General features: G+C 37.6%; 1 protein-coding gene across 1 annotated transcript in view; it reads right to left on the bottom strand.

The window, feature by feature from the left end:
- Window positions 1-326: 326 nt before the first annotated feature.
- LOC107673407 (transient receptor potential cation channel subfamily M member 3-like) overlaps window positions 327-19,661 on the bottom strand; it is a 104,892-nt gene continuing 85,557 nt past the window's right edge. The window contains exons 15-26 of the mRNA XM_016466987.1: window positions 18,260-18,289; window positions 16,200-16,492; window positions 15,580-15,808; window positions 14,083-14,286; window positions 10,917-11,057; window positions 9,137-9,265; window positions 8,437-8,688; window positions 8,155-8,329; window positions 4,252-4,402; window positions 3,810-4,003; window positions 3,283-3,415; window positions 327-2,327 (exon numbers count right to left, since the gene is read on the bottom strand). Coding sequence (XP_016322473.1) covers window positions 824-2,327; window positions 3,283-3,415; window positions 3,810-4,003; window positions 4,252-4,402; window positions 8,155-8,329; window positions 8,437-8,688; window positions 9,137-9,265; window positions 10,917-11,057; window positions 14,083-14,286; window positions 15,580-15,808; window positions 16,200-16,492; window positions 18,260-18,289 — 3,435 coding nt within the window. The 3' untranslated portion in view covers window positions 327-823. The remainder of the gene's footprint in view (window positions 2,328-3,282; window positions 3,416-3,809; window positions 4,004-4,251; window positions 4,403-8,154; window positions 8,330-8,436; window positions 8,689-9,136; window positions 9,266-10,916; window positions 11,058-14,082; window positions 14,287-15,579; window positions 15,809-16,199; window positions 16,493-18,259; window positions 18,290-19,661) is intronic.

Below are 19,661 nucleotides of genomic sequence, written 5' to 3'. Positions count from 1 at the left end.
TGGTTCCAAAGCAACAGTATATATCAGAGGAAGGATCTGCAAAATAGTCTGTTGCTGAGCGCCACTAAAGCCAAGGTCTCACTTTGAGCATACAACATTTCTTCAGACACTACAACTGTCGTGATATGATGTCACACTCTGAAGTGTCTTTTAAAAATCTTAAATTCAACACTTAAAAATGTATGTTCTTTTAATTCAGCTACAAGGTCATGCCATTACATTCCGATCTTCTATTGGTTGCATATCAGAGTTAACCAAACTTGAACTTGGGAAGGCAGCAAATTTTTTTGCGTCTTCATTCGCTTGCATATGAATGGAAGTCAGTGGAATGAAAAGTGTATTGTGACCACCCCTTAAGTTGTAGTTTATGTAACAGCGGTGGCTGTGGGCATGTGACCAAAAAGCTTATTGGTTGGCCAGTTTTTTTTTTGTTGTTTTTTTTGCTGTGCAGTGAAAAAGATATTGGAAACCTCTCAAAAAATAAAATTCTGCATTAACAGCCGTTCACTCAAATGACATTTTTTTTCATACTGAACATTCATCTTAGTGTTAACAGGCCCTTAATCTCAAGGTTTTCACCCCAGCTGGGAACTAATGTTGGCCTAAGGGCAGTGGTCATCTTCTGAGTCTATGAATTCTAAAGAACACTTTGCATTGCAGTGTTATAACAGAAAAGTTGATACCCATGATAAAACATTCCAGTGTACAGCTAATTACTCACTCAGACAGTACTAATTAACGGACTGGCCCTTGGATTTTAAACGAGGTAGAGCCATCCTACAGGAACTAGATCTACAGTGGCATCACTACTGGTATGCCATTATCACGTGTAATTGTGTCTGCCGTCAAAACTTTGGAACGCCGAGGGTTTGGCCAGTTTCCTCATGGACAGCGAGTCTGTCTTACCCTCCAGCCTTGCCCCGGCTCTGGCCTTCTGGAAAGGATTCCTTGAGCTTCCACGACCCTTGTCCATTCTCTCACTAATGGAGAAGCTCTTTCGGGAGTAGATGTTGGAGTGGGACTCCTCCGAAGAGGAGCAGCTGTTTGCTCGCTCTAGTCTAGAAATCGGCGAACAAAACGGGCCCAGCGCAAGGCCCAAGCCCAGGTCTGCGCCTGTTCCCCCACTGCTGCTTTGACCCCCCTTACCTGTGTCTGCTGACCCCTCTGCGGGTTCCTCCGGATCAGATTCTGCGTGACTGAGCTCGGCGTCTCTCTCGGGGTGTGAGACGCCCAGGTCCTGGGGCTTATCGAACGTGAAAGAGCCACCAGGGGAGTCAGACCTCTCTGGGACAGGGTAAGGGGTAGAGACGCAACGGGTGTCGATGCAATCTGTTATGCTGGTATATTCGGCCGCCTTCACCTGCACGCCCATGCCGCCATAGTAGCCACGTGACGTAAACATCAGGCTGTGCGACTTAACCAATGGCGGCTCGTCCAGAAACAGAGGCCCTGCTGCAGACAGGAAGTGGCTGCTCTTGGACCGCTCGAGAACGCCAGCCGATGGTGGCGGCGAGGGGTCCATGTCCCAGGGGGGCAAGGTATCCGGCAGCAGGTGGGCAGAGCAGAGCGATAGGTCAGCGGCGGCACTATCCTCAAACAGGACTGTACCATCCGACTGTCTTTCGCTGCCCCCTGCCCTTCTGCTGCAGTCCCGCCCCCCTGAGAGCACCACCTCCATGATCTCAGAATGGAGAGATGAGTCTCGAGCGAGAGATGGAACTGTCCGGACCGGCTCCAAGAAGCTCTCATTGGGCGGGACGTCCTCTGAGGCAGAAACATAGATGTCTATGCAGGAAGAAGGGCGAAGCTGCTGCTGCACAGATAAAGTATTCAAAGGTGTGGGCTTGGACTCTTTGGGACCTGCTCCTGAGGACACAGACTGTGAGCTGTTGGCCCGATGGAGGCTGAACAGTCTGTCTTTAAAGAAGCCTTCTCCTCGATCTGCTCCGCTCCTATCTTTGGAGGAGTGGCTTGCATAGAAGGAGTGACTGCGGACACGTGGGGCCAGAGCGGTCGGAGATGTAGGGTAAATGGATTCCTCACCACCCTGCTCCAGAGACTCTTGTAGCCTGTAGGAATTGCCTTCTTGGCTGTTGAAACTGCTCTGGCGCAGAATGTAATTTGTATCTGTGCAGTCAGATGATGTCCTGGACCGGGCTTTGTTGACTTCGCCTCGATCCATACCAGCAACTCGTTCCAGTGCCACAGCAATGCGGCCGATCATCTCCTCCATCTGGGCGAGCCGGATATCCACAGTCTGCAGGGACGCTTTCATGAAATGTTCCCTCTCGTTCACTTCTTCCAGACGCATCGCCATGTTCTCCACCCTGAGTGATCAGAGATTAGACAATTTCATGAGTATTCCTGAGGCCATTTACGAAAATCTACAACTATTAACTTCACACACTAGTGTTTATGTTACACTAAATACCCTACTGTTCAAAAGTTTGGAATCAGTATTTTTTAAACAATGAATACTTTTATTCAGTTAGAATGTATTTAACTGATTCAACTGAAATAGAATTTCACAATATTACTGTTTTTACTGTATTTTTGTTCAAATACTGTAAATGTAGCCCTGGTGAGCATGAGAGGCTCAAAAACAAAAATCTTACCAACCCCAAACTTTTGAACAGTAGTGTACATAATTAAGTGCTTATTAACAGTGATGAACATTATTTTATTTGTATTTTATTTATAATTAAATATCATTTGTATGTGTGTACATTTGAATGAAAACTGGGGTACAGGGACCCCCGGAGGCCACAAGAGGGTGCTAAAGGGCTTGCCGAAAATTTTAGAGAAAAGAAAATGAGTTTACAAAATGAATTTTCAGGGTTCTCAAAGTTAACATGTCACACTTAAATATTTATTAGATATATTTAATGCACATGGAATGACATATATTTGTGAAAAAAAAACTTTAAAAATAAATCTGAACTGAACTAAAAGGTTTCTCGTCAGGCTTATCTAAAATTACTCCAATGATGGTTAGAATAAAAAGTCATTCTAATTTTAATTGGCTTGGGCTTTAGTGACCATGTAAAAGCCAATTAAATAACTCTGAACACAACTTAATATTCTTAATATTTTTTCTCATAAACCATACATGGGTCTGTATGCAGAAAAATATATATAGCTGCCTTTATATTTTAGGAAGGGGATACTTTGCAAGGGGGTGATCATAATTGAGGGTCCTTGCCATAAAATGCTTGAAGACATCTGGTTTGAAATACAGTTTAAAGTGTTAACATTCTGTTGTGTTGTCTGAAATGTTGTAACCTTTCAGATGTCACACGTATCCTCTCATCATTGGAGGAATTGAAGCGGTCATCTTTCTCTCTGAAATACTCCTCCATGCACTGCTCTTCAAAGTCATGTACCTTCTTCAGTTCATCTTCCGTAATGAAGAGCTCTGTCGGGGGAGAGTTTTTTGTCAGTCATTCATTTTTTCATAGCATAACAGTGCAGTCCAAGTGTTTTCGGTCTCATTTAACTTTTATTTTTATTTGAACATTTTTAAACCGTGTCTTCAGCACACTGTAATCCAGTATATTAGTTTCCATACCTTATTAATATGCAGTATGCATGCTGTGCAACATATACTGTATGTAAAAGTTAATGATTTCGAACAGAAATGTCTCACTATTACAAAACAATCATGTTTGGCAAAAGATGGTATCAAAGAGAATCTTTAAGTCGACATGAGTTGGTTTCACTCTCATTAGCTGTATGATCTGAGAAATCAAAATGACTCCTGCTGTCATTTTGAGGCTTTCAGGATATTACAACAGCATTTTATCACTCACTCAGCCCATAGTCCCGCTCATCCTCATCATGTTTCCTCCAGCGACAGCAAAGGTGTTTGAGGACCATAGTTATGTGGCTGAAAATGATGAGAGGAGGGGGAAGGACAGGCCGTTCATGGAAGGTCATAATCAGCTGGTACCTCTGGAACTTCCACACCTGGTTGGAGATGGACTTCACTTCAAAGAATGTGTTACTGTGAGAATAAAAGACAACATTGTTTTAGTCAGCTCAGCTTGAAAAGGTGCGCTCATTAACCCTCCACAGTCTGTTTGCTGACTACCTGATGCATAGTGCAAACAAATCTGCAAAGCACTGGAAAAAACTTAATTGCACCATTAGTCAAAAGGCTGGTATTTGTAAGTAATAAGTAATATTTTGTCATTAAAAGGTTTGTCCATTGTTTAGAAAACCACATAAAATATAAATATTAATTCAACTTACTTAAAGACAGCAATGAGCAAATTAACCAGAAGGATGTTGGCCACCAGCAAGTAGCAGGCCATGATGGCGGGAACAATCCAAGCACCGGTTTTGCAGGGTGGGAGAGGCACGATGACTCCTTCCTCTGTGGTGATGTTCTGGCCACATGGAGCTGTTAAAATAAACATACAACTGAGTGTTGCCGAAATTTAAATGAACAAACAACTAGCAATTACGGTCACTTTAGAAAATAGACAATCTCTCTCTCTCCCTCTCTGACACATGCGCAAAAACACCAAAATCAAAGAACCAGTCAAAAGTGGGTTGTGGATAAAAACTGAATGGAAAGACTATATGCACCAAGTTGTGAAATTCAAATATATTCCATATGTCAAATTGCATCCCCAATATATTTAAACATATGCAATGTTTAAAATATATTGATATTGAATGTACAGCAGTCTTTTTGATGGTTGCTTGTAGCGCAGGTTAGAATGTATTGACAATACATCATACGTTTTTTCCAAATGGGATGGTTCAGTTGCTGTAGCTTTCAAAGAGAGGAAAGTCAGTCAGGTTCATATTAATGTACATATTTGTGAGTACATTTACTAGTTTCAATATTTAAAATCACACTCAGAAGCCCAAAGTGAGAGAACTGAAGTAACATGGGTTATCTTAAATTCGCAATTATTTTTCATTTAATTTTTTTTAAATTCCAAATTTATTCTGCCAAAAACTCTGACAACTGAACCACGTGAAAAAACTTTCATATTGATGAGAGGAGGCAAATGCATCTTGTTGTTAAAGGATGTACAGTGGACATATGAGATGGTCTTTCCAGAAGCATTGAGTATTTGGAGCTTATTTGAGGACACGCAAATGGGCACAGATGCTCATGCTCTATTAGATATGCATAACACGTAATATCAAACCAGTAGGTTTTCCACTGGTAAGTTCAGTTTACATTGTGAAATGAGAAGGAAATTACACTGACTCTGAAGTACCATCAGAGTAATGGGACGTCAGTCAGTGCTAGCTGGCTGTGGGAGGTTCATGATGGTGACTTTAGCGTTATCCAAGTTTCCAGTTTCCATGATAGGGTTTTTAAAAAACAATTTAGCTGGCATAGCACCTTGAACATTTGCCCCACCACGGAAACCTGGCCATTAGCCTTGCAGTGCCGTGCAGGGGTGTCACACACTCAATGACCACCAGGGGGGCGGAGATGAGGTGATGATATGACCGTGAAAATATTATGGTTCTGTAACTGAGATAATTCTAGCAGAATTTATATATTGGAAATTGCCTATATGCGATGGACCAATGTTACGCCCAGTTCCTTGAGTGCGAATGTAATTTTCGACCAGCCAGAGTTTGTCATTCACTTTGTGCTGTAGCTTCCTACTATTCACATCTGAAACAAAGAACGAAAGCGTTATTTCAGCTCTCTTATCTTTGGGCCATCCATCTCTCAGCACACACAAACAAACAATCGACAGTATGCAGACACCAAGCAAACACACTACTTAATGAGAAAACACAAAGACATGCTTAAACTCTACAGCATACACTTCATACACAAGTCCACGTGACTGATGCACTGCATTACTATGAGTGTACTGATTTATTTCAGGCAGAAATCTGACCAGAGAAAATAACATTACTGCATCGAAACCTGATGGGTTACAGGGTAATTAATATACAAGTCAAACATCTTTATTATTCATAATAACCTAGAAGTAGGTAGAATCATTCATTCTGATCATAATTGCCACTTTGAAATAGGCTCACCCTTTGTATGTATCTTTCTGACTGTCATTTGACTCTCTTTTATTCAGTCCGATGCATGGTTCAAATCATATTTAAATTTTTTAACTATATATTAAATATTTCACTGTTCAAAAGTTTGGGGTGAATAAGATTGACCTATTTTTGAAAGCAATTAATGCATTTATTCAGCAAGGATGCAGTAAGTGATTGTCAAAAAATTATATTTCAAATAAATGCTACTGTATCATCAAAGAATAGTGGGGAAAAATATATCATGGTTTCCACAAAATATTAAGCATTAATATTAATATAATGTTAAAACATTGATAATATTGCTTAATTAAGCATTAAGCATTATTATCAGTGGTTTCAACATTGTTAATAAAAAGAAATGTTTCTTGTTCACCAAATCAGCATATTAGAATGATTTCTGAAGGATTATGTGACACTGAAGACTGGAGACTGGAGTAATGGCTGGAAGATTTGGCTTTGACAAAACATGAATAAATTACATTTTAAAATATAGTAAAATAAAAAAAGTTATTTTAAATTCTGATAATATTTCACAATACTTTTTGTTACTGCATTTTTGACTAGGTAAATGCAGCCTTAGTGAGCATAAGAGACTTTTTCAAAAACATCAAAACATCTTATTGTTGACTGTTAGTATCAAAAATGACATCAGAAGTACATTATACATCCCAGGGAAATACTCCAACTTACTCCAATGCTCTAACATAATTATTCTCAACTGTGGGTCCACAGCAAACTTCCACGAGGGCTGCAAGATTATTTTTTTTATTATTATTAGCTTTAATATTAAAGGGGTCACATGATGGTATTTGGTGTAATGCAATGTGTTTAAACGAGGCATTTGTTGCATCCAGTGGGGACATAATTAAGGATTATAACGACTTGTATTGTCTTTTTACGCATTGCGTTGCGTATTGCGCCGCGTAAACATAAAACAATTTGTCTGCATTTGTGATCGGAGAAACGACAAACAAGCGCTAATCTACACTGCTCAAAACTCGCGTTTGAATCATCAGTGGCAAATTCTTTAAATATGGAAACATACTTACAGGTTGTGAGTCTGAACAGCCGGCATTGTAGGTTCAGGAAACAGTCCTTCGGTAAATGCGTTGCACACACACGAATATTTGGTTTGAACTGTTCTGGAACAGTGTTGTAAATACAACTTCACCACTGATTTCTAGTTGTGTCCAATTTTGGAAGGCCAAAGAAAGTAATTTCACTTTCACAACAAAACACACAGCGTCTCCACAACATGGCGGCGGCGGCAACGATACTACACGAGAATCAAAATTACGCCTTCTTTCTTTGCGTGAACAGTTGGGCGGTGTTATGCAAATCTTCCCACACAGTGACGTAGACATGTGGGGGCGTGTTTAAACGAGGCGTTTTAGGAGGGCGTGGACGAGACTTAACTTTTATAAAGAATATTTCTTTGAGTTTGAGACTTTAGTCTTTGCAACTTTAGGGATCTTATCTATGCACAAACAGCTTGTAACACTCCAAAGAGAAAGGAAAACTTGAAATCGCATCATATGACCCCTTTAAAAACAAAATCAAACGTTAAGAGCATAGGGTTAGATATGGTTCAGTTAAGAGCTCAGTTTCATCTTCTGCCCTGGGCATGAATAATACAGCCTGATTCAATTCTACCATCATTATGCTTTGATATAAAATCACAAATTCTAAAAGGTAAATATCTCATCAAAATATACTGATAATTTTTAAAAATGAAATATTGTGTGTTAGGAGTGTTTTTCTCATTCAGTCTGTTGGTGATTCTTCTCCATCTGCAGTCTTACAGTGAACACATAAGACTATTTTGAAACAGCAGCATTGATCCATATCATCCTGTAATGACAATATAAGTGCAGCCATTTACAGAATATGAGACCATTTAAAAGCACACACACAAGCACAACTATCATTCATCATATATATTCATCATATCTTTGGGAACCTTTGTTCTATCAGAGAACAGCTCTCCACATTTATTCATACAAGCTGACCAGTAATGAGATGTAAAGCCTGAGGTGCTGTGCTTGAGTGTGAAATCGAGTATACCCAAAACGCCCATGCCTGTACCCAAGGTAAATGTTAGTAATAAGCCAGCCTTACGGTCGATTTGGTCAGCAAACACCTCTCCGTAGATCATCCAGTATGGCATGAAGAAGATGTTGCGTGCCAGCATCCAGGACGGGTCCTCATTGGGATTGAGGATAGCCTGCCGCGCCACTCCGAAACTCATCAGCACCACCAACATGATGATCACAAAATACATCATGTCAATCATCTATGTTCACCCGAAGAGGGTGGAAAGGAAGGGAATAAGACCATTAGAAACCATTTTAACCATAAAACATTTTGCAATTATTAAAGCGCTCTATCAGTCTCCCTCACCATCTTGCCAATCATCATGACGTATGGACCCAGGTATTTGTTCACTCCAAAGATGTCAAGCAGTCTTATGTACCAATAGATGATATTGACACAGTAAATGACCCTCCCGTAGCTCATCAGTGGAGGGTCTTGCAGGCGAAGCACCATCCCGATGGAGAAGATGAGGATGGCCATGAGGTCAGTGATGTTCCAGTACTCCTGCAGCCACACTTTCACCTTCTGCAGGAGCTTTCCCGGCTCTGACATGAGGATCTGAGAGACAGGTGAAGTCAAAGCCTTCATGTTGGACAAATGACCTTTTCAAAATGGTTAACCAAAAACAGAGTAAAAACAAGAATGTTCTGAAATATTTTTACAATTTAAAATCAGTTTTCTATTTTAACATATTTAAAAATGCAGTTGACAATGGTGATATTTCAAGATGGATATATTGGGCAAATGAACTTTTCAAAACAACCGTAAACCAGGGACATAACTCCACAAAGCAAAAGTATTTGCAATTACTGATTTCCACAAGAGGGCAGTAATAGACTGTATACAGTTCACATTTTGGAGTTTCTAACTGAATAGCAGCTCTGTAGTTATATGTAAATTTAATTATTAGACATTGCTTATGAATAATAATAATGAATCTTTTCCCACATTTCAGGGATCGAAGGAAACAATTTTCTTTGCTCACTGAGGTCTAATGAAGTCTCACCTCTCTCATCTTCTCGATACCATTGGTGAAAATGTAGGCAATAACAATCCACTCCTGAGGAGAGGGCCACAGGTCCATCTTCACCAGAACAATATAGTTGAAGAGCATCAAGTATCCTACATAAGCCAACTGTGGGAAGACAGCATCATGATTAGGGGGAAAAAACACTTTGGTCCATTTTAGTGAAAACAGTGAAGAAGTGAAACAGTGAGAATACATCATCATTCCGACTGTGATTAAGTTTTACTTACACCAAGGTTATTACACTTCTGAATTTCCAATTTTTTTTAATTCGATTTCTATTTCTATTTAATTTTCAATGTACTCTACTGTTGAAAAGTTTGGGTTCAGTAAGATTTTTTAAATTAATACTTTTTTCAGTAAATCAGCATATTCAAATGATTTCTGAAGGATCACGTGACACTGAAGACTGAAGTAGTAACTGCTGCAGATTCAGCTTTGCAGTCACATTTTAAAAAATATATTCAAACAGAAAATAATTATTTACAATTGTAAAAATATTTCACAATATTACTGATTTTAATGTATTTTTGATCCAATAAAAGCAGCCTTTGTTAGCGCAAGACATTTCTTTCAAAAACATTAAAAAATCTTGCCAACCCCAAAACCTTTGAATGGTATTGTATCTTAGTTTATTTTTCAATAAATCGTATTAGTTTTCATTCTATCATTGTTAGGTTTTGTTTAGTTTTTCAGTTTCTAGTTTCAGTATTTTTCAGGTTTTTGGGCTACCAGAGTTAATGTGCTTACTGGTAGTATTTATAAATGTTTTACAGCATTAAATTTCTTAACACAGTCTAGCAATATTGCCATCTGGTAACATGTTCATGTTTAATACAGGCAGGTTGTAAAGGTTTTAAGTTATATAATACACCATGTATAAAAAAAAATATAACTAAAATTAATTATTGGTCTTTTTTATTTTATTTTAGTTTCAGTCATGAAAATGTATTTTTAGTTGATTTTTTGTGTTTCCCAGTTAGAATTTGATTCGATTTTATATTAATAAAATTCCTTTTTTTCTTTCCCAATTTACACATGCATGTTGTCTTTCAAAATCAGTCATGAAAACACCATCAGGCTGATATTTTCAAGGATCCATGGTTTAAATTTTAGGGACATTAGGAAGCATTTATGCTTGTAATGCATCTTCTTTATACTTCTTCTACTTTATTGCACAGAGAAAGAAGCAGTAGCTACAGAAGATGTTGCAGTAAAATAAATGTTTGAGTTCTGACTGGTGTCTTAGGGATGCTCTTTCTTTTTTTTGCAACATTTTTTTTTTTTTTTGGTGAAAACGGTAGAAAGATTGACACTCTCACCAGCAGAGAACAGAAATACTGTTCAGTGTAAACACTACAACGTGACAGTGTGATGGGAGCAAGAGAGAACGAGCAACGAGAGAAAAAAGAGCGAGTAAATAATGAAGACACACAGCACACAAAGCAGAATTTTTCATCTTTAGGAGCCTGGAGATTTGACAGATTCATGGCCTATATTTAAAACATAGATGAGGCTAAATAAAAAAAAATCTCAGCTGTTTTGATCTCTACTTGCCTGCATTTGAACATTTTCCCCCTGGACTTGATATGGAATCTACTGATATGAATTTCTTTGCAAGTGAAAGCTTTCAGAGGACATTTCTCTGAAGAATTCACACACAAGGTATTTTGATGTTCGTATAGATTTGATATTCTAAACACACTGAACAATACTGTATGCCTTTTTATACTAAATAAGGGCACAGCTGGGGCTTTACCGTGTGAAACCAGAACTTGACGATAGGGGCGTTGTAAAACTCGTAAATTTTGCGACCCACAGGAATCAGCCGATGACGGTTCTGAACCTCTTCCACCTGTTTCTTACGTGACGCTTCTGAACTGACGTTTCCCAGCATAGCCTGGGAAAAGTACAGAGGATAGAAAGAGGAGAAAGATAGAAAACATTACTTTTACACACCATTTACATAGTGTGACTTCTCACCCAGAATTGCATGCAGCTGTTTCAAACACTGCAAAGCAATACTGAGCGCTGAGGAAGGTGAGATATTCACTATGAACTGGGCATTGATGATTCTGCTGGGAATGGTCGTGTGGAAAAAGAGAAAGAGAGAGTGTATGCCAGAGAGAGAGAGAGAGAGAGAGAGAGAGGAAGAAAGAAAAGAGGAATGAAAATGCCCAGTGTCATGGGTTATTTGCACACATCCTTAATCCAAGAGTGGGGAGCTTATCCCGTAAATGGAAAAATATGGTGCACTCTTGGACATCATGGCAGAATTGTATTGCAACAACTTTTCTGCTGTCGAAGGTATTTGGTTGAGCTACAGTCTTACAGACTACACACTATCAATCTAAATGCAATGAAAACAGTTTATTTCACAGCTTATGTTATGCACAGGAAGATCTAATTTTGACACAGGCGTTTCAATGTTGCATCAGAGAATTATTGCAATTACAGTGCACTTTCTGGAAGAGCATTCAGATAAATTGCAATACAATTGTCATCTTGTGTTGTAACCTCACATATAGTATATTCACAGTGAAGTGAGGGGTAAAGCTTCAGTTTTTGGAACCGTGTTGTATAAGATCAGGTCAACCCAGTCACGTTTTGGGAATTGTAGTCCTTCTCAGTTGTTTTGACTCCAGGACTACATTTCTAAACTAGTGTCTTGGGCTGACCTGTTTCTTTAGAGCAGTAGTTCTCAAACTGTAGAGTATTCCAAGTGGTCCACGAGTTGATTGGCTGATTTAAAACTAAATAAATAACAATGTAATTGACAGAAAGCACCAACACTGAATTAATTGACTTATTCATAAAGTCAAAACAATGAATTACTGTAACTGGCGGTTAAAATTGATCTGTAAAGTTTTTTTGTTGTTGATGTTGTCTTTCTTTTATAATGTTAAACTACTGTTCAGAGGTTTGATAAGATTTTTAAATATGTTTGAATAAAAAAAGTATTTTATGCTCATCATAAAAGACAAAATAAGTAATTTTGTAAAAGTAACTAAGTAAAAGTAAATTTGGTTTTCTATTTCGATATATTGTAAAATGTCATTTATTCTTATGATGGCATTACTCCAGTCTTCAGTGCCACATTATCCTTCAGAAATCATTCTAATATACTGATCTGGTGCTCAAGAAACATTTCTTATTATTATCATCAAATATTTTATGTCGAAAACAGTTGTGCTGCTTGATATTTTTGTGGAAACAATTATTTTTTAATAAAAGATTTCTATTTGAAATAAATGCTACTATTTTGAACTTATTATTAATGACATTACAAATGTCTTTGCTGTCATTTTGTTACTGACCCCAAGACATTTCAATGTTTTTGAAAGAAATGGACACTTATGATGCATTAAATTGATCAAAGAATACTGATATTTAAATGTCACAAATGACCAATCTAATTTAATATGACTTCTTTATTATTCAAACTCTCTGTTTGTCCTGTGCAGCACTGAGAGCTTATTCATTCTAGTCATCAGTTTATGAGATATTTATAAGACTGCACTGGTATAACACTGATGTACTCCTCATCTTGTTCATCTGGGCCAATCCAAGTCTCTCTGTGTTGTTTAGTCGGTGTACAGAACAGCCTTCATCTCTCAAAAGAACAACAGATTGGTGTGTTTCTAGAAAGACATTTTTGAGTTTGGCTATTTTTAAAAATGAAATTTGACTTCAAAGTGTACAGTGACATGCAAGAAATGCAAGTGTACTCAATACTTCAACAACTGAAAAAAAAAAAAGAGACTACCATTTAAACACTTCATTAAGCAGCACAATCATTTTAGACTACTATTAATAAGAAAAGTTTTCCATTACCAAATTTACACATCAGAAGAATCTCCTAATGAATATTTAACAAGTTTTTTTGTTAGTAAATGGAGTAATGGCTGAAAACAGGGATTTGCAATTGCAGGTCACATTTTTATTTTAAAATATCTAAAAAAAGAAACCTTTTCAAATAATTGTAATATTTTACAATGTTTATGATTGTACCTTGATAAAATAAATTTTACTGTTCATTGGTGAACATAAAAAAAGTTTGTAATGTAGTGTAATTTTTCAGTCTAACTTCTTTGTTAGCAAACACGGCTCATTTGGGCTGATTAGCTAAACATAGCACTATGGGTAATTTCAACAAAATAACAAAATTATGGATCCGTAAAATTGAGACAATTTCAAGATAAAGGTTAAAACTTAACCCTAAGTTTAAAAAAAGGCTAATTTGTACATTAGTTGTTGTTCTCCACCATATCTGGGGCTGTTTATGTGGTCCGCACCTGAAAAAGTTCAAGAGCTACTGCTTTAGAGCAACACTTAATAGTTCACAATGGAAGATTGAACAACAGTATCCGTGCAGTTTTATTGTGAAAGAAAGAAGGCACTTCTCGTTCAACTTAAAAGTGAAGGTTGTCGTCATGGAGATGTCAGATAAAGGCTGCTAACATAATGCAAAACAAGCCTTCAACATGCACAATGGTGTCGTAGATGCGTGAATGATAAAAACACAGGCAGCATTCAGTCACAGTACCGTACTTCAGACGAGACCCTTGCTAAAAGTAAAGAAACAGAGAGCAGACAAGGACAGAGGCAGACGGAGACACGCTACAACTCCACAACCACGCGTCTTCGCTTTGACAACGAGGAACGGAAAAAAAAGGGCGAAGTGGGAGAAGGGTGTAGGGTGGGGAAGTCAGAAAAACGGCAGGGTTGGTACGGATCGCTAAGAAGAGGAACCACGGACTTGAGGAACAACAACAAAATAAAGCCGGAAGCATATTTGAGAGGCCAAATTGGGGGTAGGACTTTCACAGAGCAGAGCAGGTGTGCCTAAATGTGTGTGTGTGTGTGTGTGTGTGTGTGTGTTAAGACTACAAGCTAAGAAACGAGGCTAAGGTGGATGCTCTCACCACGGAGTTGTACTGCGTCTCACAGTAAGATCTTACTGTGAACTCCATGTCCTCCTCCTCTTTCTCCTTAGCTTGTTTCTCAGGTTCATCCACATCCTTCTCCTGCAGGTAGGTGTCCTGATCCTGAGGCATATACGACATCTCGTCCTTATTTTTAAACTCAAGACTCAATATGGAGGGGGGCAGAAGAAGGCCTAAGATAACCTGGTGGACGAAACAAACAAACACAGAGCTTAAGAAAAAAATCCACTGTTATTTTCATTATTTCGTACTCAGTTGACCAGTTCCAATGCTTGTGGTGATGAAATACCGGTCTCACTCTTTCTTGATACAATAGCACCTGTGAGACATGAAACACCAATATCACCACTGAGGTCTGAACCAAAGGCAGAAATAATTCATGCAGAAACGCAAGGAGATGCCCTGCACAGCTTGTTTTTTTTAGGGACTGATATACAGTATACAGCATACTGTTTGTCTGACAGTGTGTCTAAAGGTCGAAGCTTTGACTGTTTGGGGTCGGCTGCATTTATTTGCTAAAACATACAGAAAAACAGGAATATTATTACAATTTAAAATAATTGTTTTCTATTTTAAAATGTTTTAAAAGGTAATTTATTCCTGTAATGGCAAAGCTGAATTTTCAGCAGCCTTTATTCCTGATTTTTTAATTCTGTGCTGATTTGGTGTTCAAGAAACAATTCTTATTATTATCACAGTTGAAAACATTTGATCAGGAGCTGCAACAAGAACAACACTGTATATTCTTCTTAAAAGGTATTGGATGGTTTCCGAGAATTTTGATGGACTAGTCTAAGGCGATCATGTAAATTTTATCCATTCACATCCTGAAGCAGCAGAACGCCAACTGTCCTTTTCAAAAGTCCCAAGAATGATATGGCTCCACTAGTCAGTTCACTTTGTGGGTCAATATCCCTTTGTATTTTTCTACCATTGTATATGCCACCATTTCCCATTTGTATGCTGTTTTCTGTCCAGATTTGGATACTGCCTTCATTAAAAACAAGGCATTTTTCCATAACTTTGTGAATTTCATTTCTGAACATAGCCAACCGATTTAATTTGCACATCTCGTGACAGCAAACGTTCCTGTCATTTTGGTGTCTCTCGAGTAAGAATGATAATTAGACTAGTGATTAAGAAATCTATTAGAGTGCTGAAACAGCAGTTGCTGGTCTCATATTGATGAGGACTTGGTAAATACAACACAAATGATAGATTCAGCTGTGAAAGACTCACTTTGGCAGACCGTTTCACCATATATATGCCAAATATATATATGTTGAATATATACCATATACTATATAAAACATATGAACCCAGAGTAAGCTCTCTTCTTACTCTGATATTAATATGAATTTATTAATAACTATTAAGTAATTAATAACTATTAGTAATATCAGTTATTAATAACTGATATTACTGTATGTAAATCAATGAGACTACGGTCTCAGCCATCTTTCTCCTGAATCTGACCTTTAGGCCAGAGTTCTTGCGCATACGCAGACGTCCCATCCACATGTCGGTGAGAAGCATCTGGCTACAGGTGTGGGCGATGAAGTCCCTGTGCTTGGCGGCCACTGCCAGCTGCAGACAGGTGGCATTACTCCAGTTCTTCAGCTCGTAGGTTAACAGCTTCATGGCCATCTGTTCATCCTGCTTATACGACTGATCGAGCAGCTCAACAGCCAGCTGACCAAACTCCCTTATGGATAAAAAAAAAAGAAGAAAAAAAAAGATGGAATTTCTGTGCCAGACACATTTATATGCACATAAACACACAAGATTACCTCTACACACACACAAAAAACCAACAGCTTGTTTTAGGTGTAGAAGCAGGATAAGCTAGTCTCAAACACCATTGCTAAAAGAACATTCACATTAGGTTTTTATGAATTTTAGAGAAGTCTTTGTGGTCAGTCACTGTGCCTTTGATGGGATGCCAGTTTGGCGCATAACAGATGGTCTCCCCAAACTTCCAGACCCAAGAGTTCAAAACTCAACAGCAATGGGAACAGGACATGCAGGTGAAATCCTCATCTAAATGCTCATCCTTGAGGTAACTAGGTCATCATAACACATCTTTACATTCATACCTTGAGTTTTGATTGAGCTCCTGTGAAATGTCATCTACCATGTCGTTCTCTGATGCTTCGTGGGCCATTGCTTTACAAAGCTTACAGGCCACCAGCGCTTTAGCCATGGCCTCCTCGCCATGCTGCCAGAAAAACAGTGCCATCTTCTGCCGCTTCATCAGCACTGCCCAAACCATCAGCTCATGGAAAGGGAAAGGGAAGTGATTGATTTCTGGGTCATCCAGGTCAATGTCTACTTCCTCCTCTCGCTTCCTTGTGGTCTTCTGACGTCCTCGCCTAATGGGCATGTCATCCTGTATGATAGAGATTTTTTAAGTAATTAATTTTTTTCCTTATAAAAACAACAATAACCACCACTGAAAATGTAAATTATAGGTAATTTATCACCCTGGTTTGCTCTTTTCAGCAGTATTTATTGATTAAATGTAACAGCAACAACATTATTATGATTTATTTATTTATTAAAATTATAATTATTGCATTAATCTATCTGCCCTTATCAACTGTATCTAGTTATTAAATATTATATATACTTATTATTATAAAAATATATTAATATTAAAATAGCAAAATAGGACAATAAATGACCAGCGCTGGGTTATATTTAACCCAGCATTTTTTAGAGTGTATTCTAGTCATTCTATGCTGATTTGGCGCTTAAGAAACATTTCTTATTATCGTCACAGTTGAAAACAGCTGTGCTGTTTAAATTTTTTTTCCTGCTTTACATTTTTTAGGAATAGAAAGTTTTTAAGAAAATAGAAAGAACGAAAATCATTTTTATGAAAGAATATTTTTGATATGTAAGTATTTACTGTTACTTTTAATCTATCCTTGCTAAATATTTTATTTTTTTTAAACAAAACAAAGTAAAGCAAAGCAGAACAAAATAAAACGTCTGAAACTGATTTTCAACCAATGTTGTAAAAGTGTCTCAGTCATTCCTCTAGTGCAGTGGTCACCAACCTTTTTAGGCCCAGCAATGGGAACAGGACATGCAGGTGAAATCCTCATCTAAATGCTCATCCTTGAGGTAACTAGGTCATCATAACACATCTTTACATTCATACCTTGAGTTTTGATTGAGCTCCTGTGAAATGTCATCTACCATGTCGTTCTCTGATGCTTCGTGGGCCATTGCTTTACAAAGCTTACAGGCCACCAGCGCTTTAGCCATGGCCTCCTCGCCATGCTGCCAGAAAAACAGTGCCATCTTCTGCCGCTTCATCAGCACTGCCCAAACCATCAGCTCATGGAACGGGAAAGGGAAGTAATTGATTTCTGGGTCATCCAGGTCAATGTCTACTTCCTCCTCTCGCTTCCTTGTGGTCTTCTGACGTCCTCGCCTAATGGGCATGTCATCCTGTATGATAGAGATTTTTTAAGTAATTAATTTTTTTCCTTATAAAAACAACAATAACCACCACTGAAAATGTAAATTATAGGTAATTTATCACCCTGGTTTGCTCTTTTCAGCAGTATTTATTGATTAAATGTAACAGCAACAACATTATTATGATTTATTTATTTATTAAAATTATAATTATTGCATTAATCTATCTGCCCTTATCAACTGTATCTAGTTATTAAATATTATATATACTTATTATTATAAAAATATATTAATATTAAAATAGCAAAATAGGACAATAAATGACCTATAATTTATATCCTTAATCTGGTTATTAATAGTAAGAGGACCATTAAACACAAATGTATGATAATTGTAGGTAGTTACAGTATTTAAATTGATTTTGTGAAAACCTCTGAACATGCAATACAAGGAGCATTTTTTCATTGTGAACCTACTTGAATCTAAACCTCTAAATCAAAGGAGAGCTTAAAGAAAGCGTTTCAATGAAACTCAGTGGGGACTTTATTGGAAAGCAGTGGGATACATGAAATTAAGAAATAAATCTCACCTCCATTCCAAGCAGCTTCAGGGCTTTTGGCTACAACACACACAAAAATAAAAACATACAGGACAAAAATAACAAGACACGTTATGGGGAATTGATTGGAAAGCAGTGGGATACATGAGATTAAGAAATAAATCTCACCTCCATTCCAAGCAGCTTCAGGGCTTTTGGCTACAACACACACAAAAATAAAAACATACAGGACAAAAATAACAAGACACGTTAGATTTGATTTATGCATTTTCCAAATCGTTTCACCATCCTTCTGGTGCACATGTAAAAACATGGCATGTTTAATGAGTAGATAGGATTCTTCATGCGATGCAATGATCAATTTAGAGCACCTCTCTGATGGCACCGCAGATGTCTGATCTATTTCAAGCCTATATGGCGGCATATGTAGAACTATGTATGTGCGAATGTGCATGCGAGATAAAATGTACTCACTATATTGAAGTGCACAAATAGATTCATGAATACACACTCTCAGACACACATTGTGTACTAGCAATCTACTGTACTAGTACAGATAAAATGCTCCTGTGACATTGGCGTGATGGAGCAGCAATGTTTAATGTCCTCACACCTGAAATCCGTTCTGCGATAGAGGGTCGAGATTTGTGACTTACAGTAGATGCTTGAGCCTACAGAGGTGTTTAAAATGTGTGAGAAAATTAGATATCATCCAGGTGTCAGTGGCTTGAGAATTTGTCTTGACTCCTGTTTACTCTGCACTGCTGAAGTGCCGCTATATAGAAATTTGCTCTGCACGGAGTATCTAGTTTGTTACTGTATATGCCATCTCTATGTGGCAACTCTGATGTGAAATATTTTATTCCCAGGTGGGTCATGCCGATAAAAAAAAACACATTACAAACTTCCTTTGGAAAAATTGATGGGAAACAGAGGGAATAATCTGCAAGTATAAAAAAGCAAGTATAACATTTTTATTGCATTTAAAAGTGAATGTATATTTCTATGGGTCATCACCCAACAACAAAAATGTTTTAATGGCATATTAAAATACAAAAAAACAAACAAACAAGATTTTCATAATATTCATAATATTTTGAAAATCTATTAATAGGCCTTTTACGAGAATAAAATCAAAAAAAGTTTTGAGAATAAAGACACAATATTGGAAAAATAAGTAAAAAAAATTATTATTATTTTTTTTTTACTTAAATTATTTCAGTTTTATTCATGGTATACTATGCATTTAATCTCTTAATTTTATGACTACTTTATTCTCCAAACCTTTCAAAATCATTCTTAAAATGTTACGACTAATATTCTAGTAACATGAACCGAGCGCACTATAGCGTTTCCTTGGTTACCGCTGTAAACAAAGCAGAGCTGCGCTTTATACGGAGAAGAAAATGCCATCGAAACTTTTCTCAGACCGTACCCTTCAATGATACATTAATATAACCCCAGAAATGTAATGCATTTTTGTACTTATTTTACTGTTTTTTTCGGGATCTACTGGGACAGTGATAAAGATCTACCAGTCGATCGCGATCGACGGGTTGGCGACCACTGA

This window comes from Sinocyclocheilus anshuiensis, unplaced genomic scaffold (assembly GCF_001515605.1).
Source record: "Sinocyclocheilus anshuiensis isolate Anshui unplaced genomic scaffold, SAMN03320099.WGS_v1.1 scaffold508, whole genome shotgun sequence".
NCBI classification, from domain to species: Eukaryota; Metazoa; Chordata; class Actinopteri; order Cypriniformes; family Cyprinidae; genus Sinocyclocheilus; species Sinocyclocheilus anshuiensis.
The sequence above is the reverse complement of the archived record's forward strand: the minus strand, read 5'-3'. Positions and strand labels throughout refer to the sequence as shown.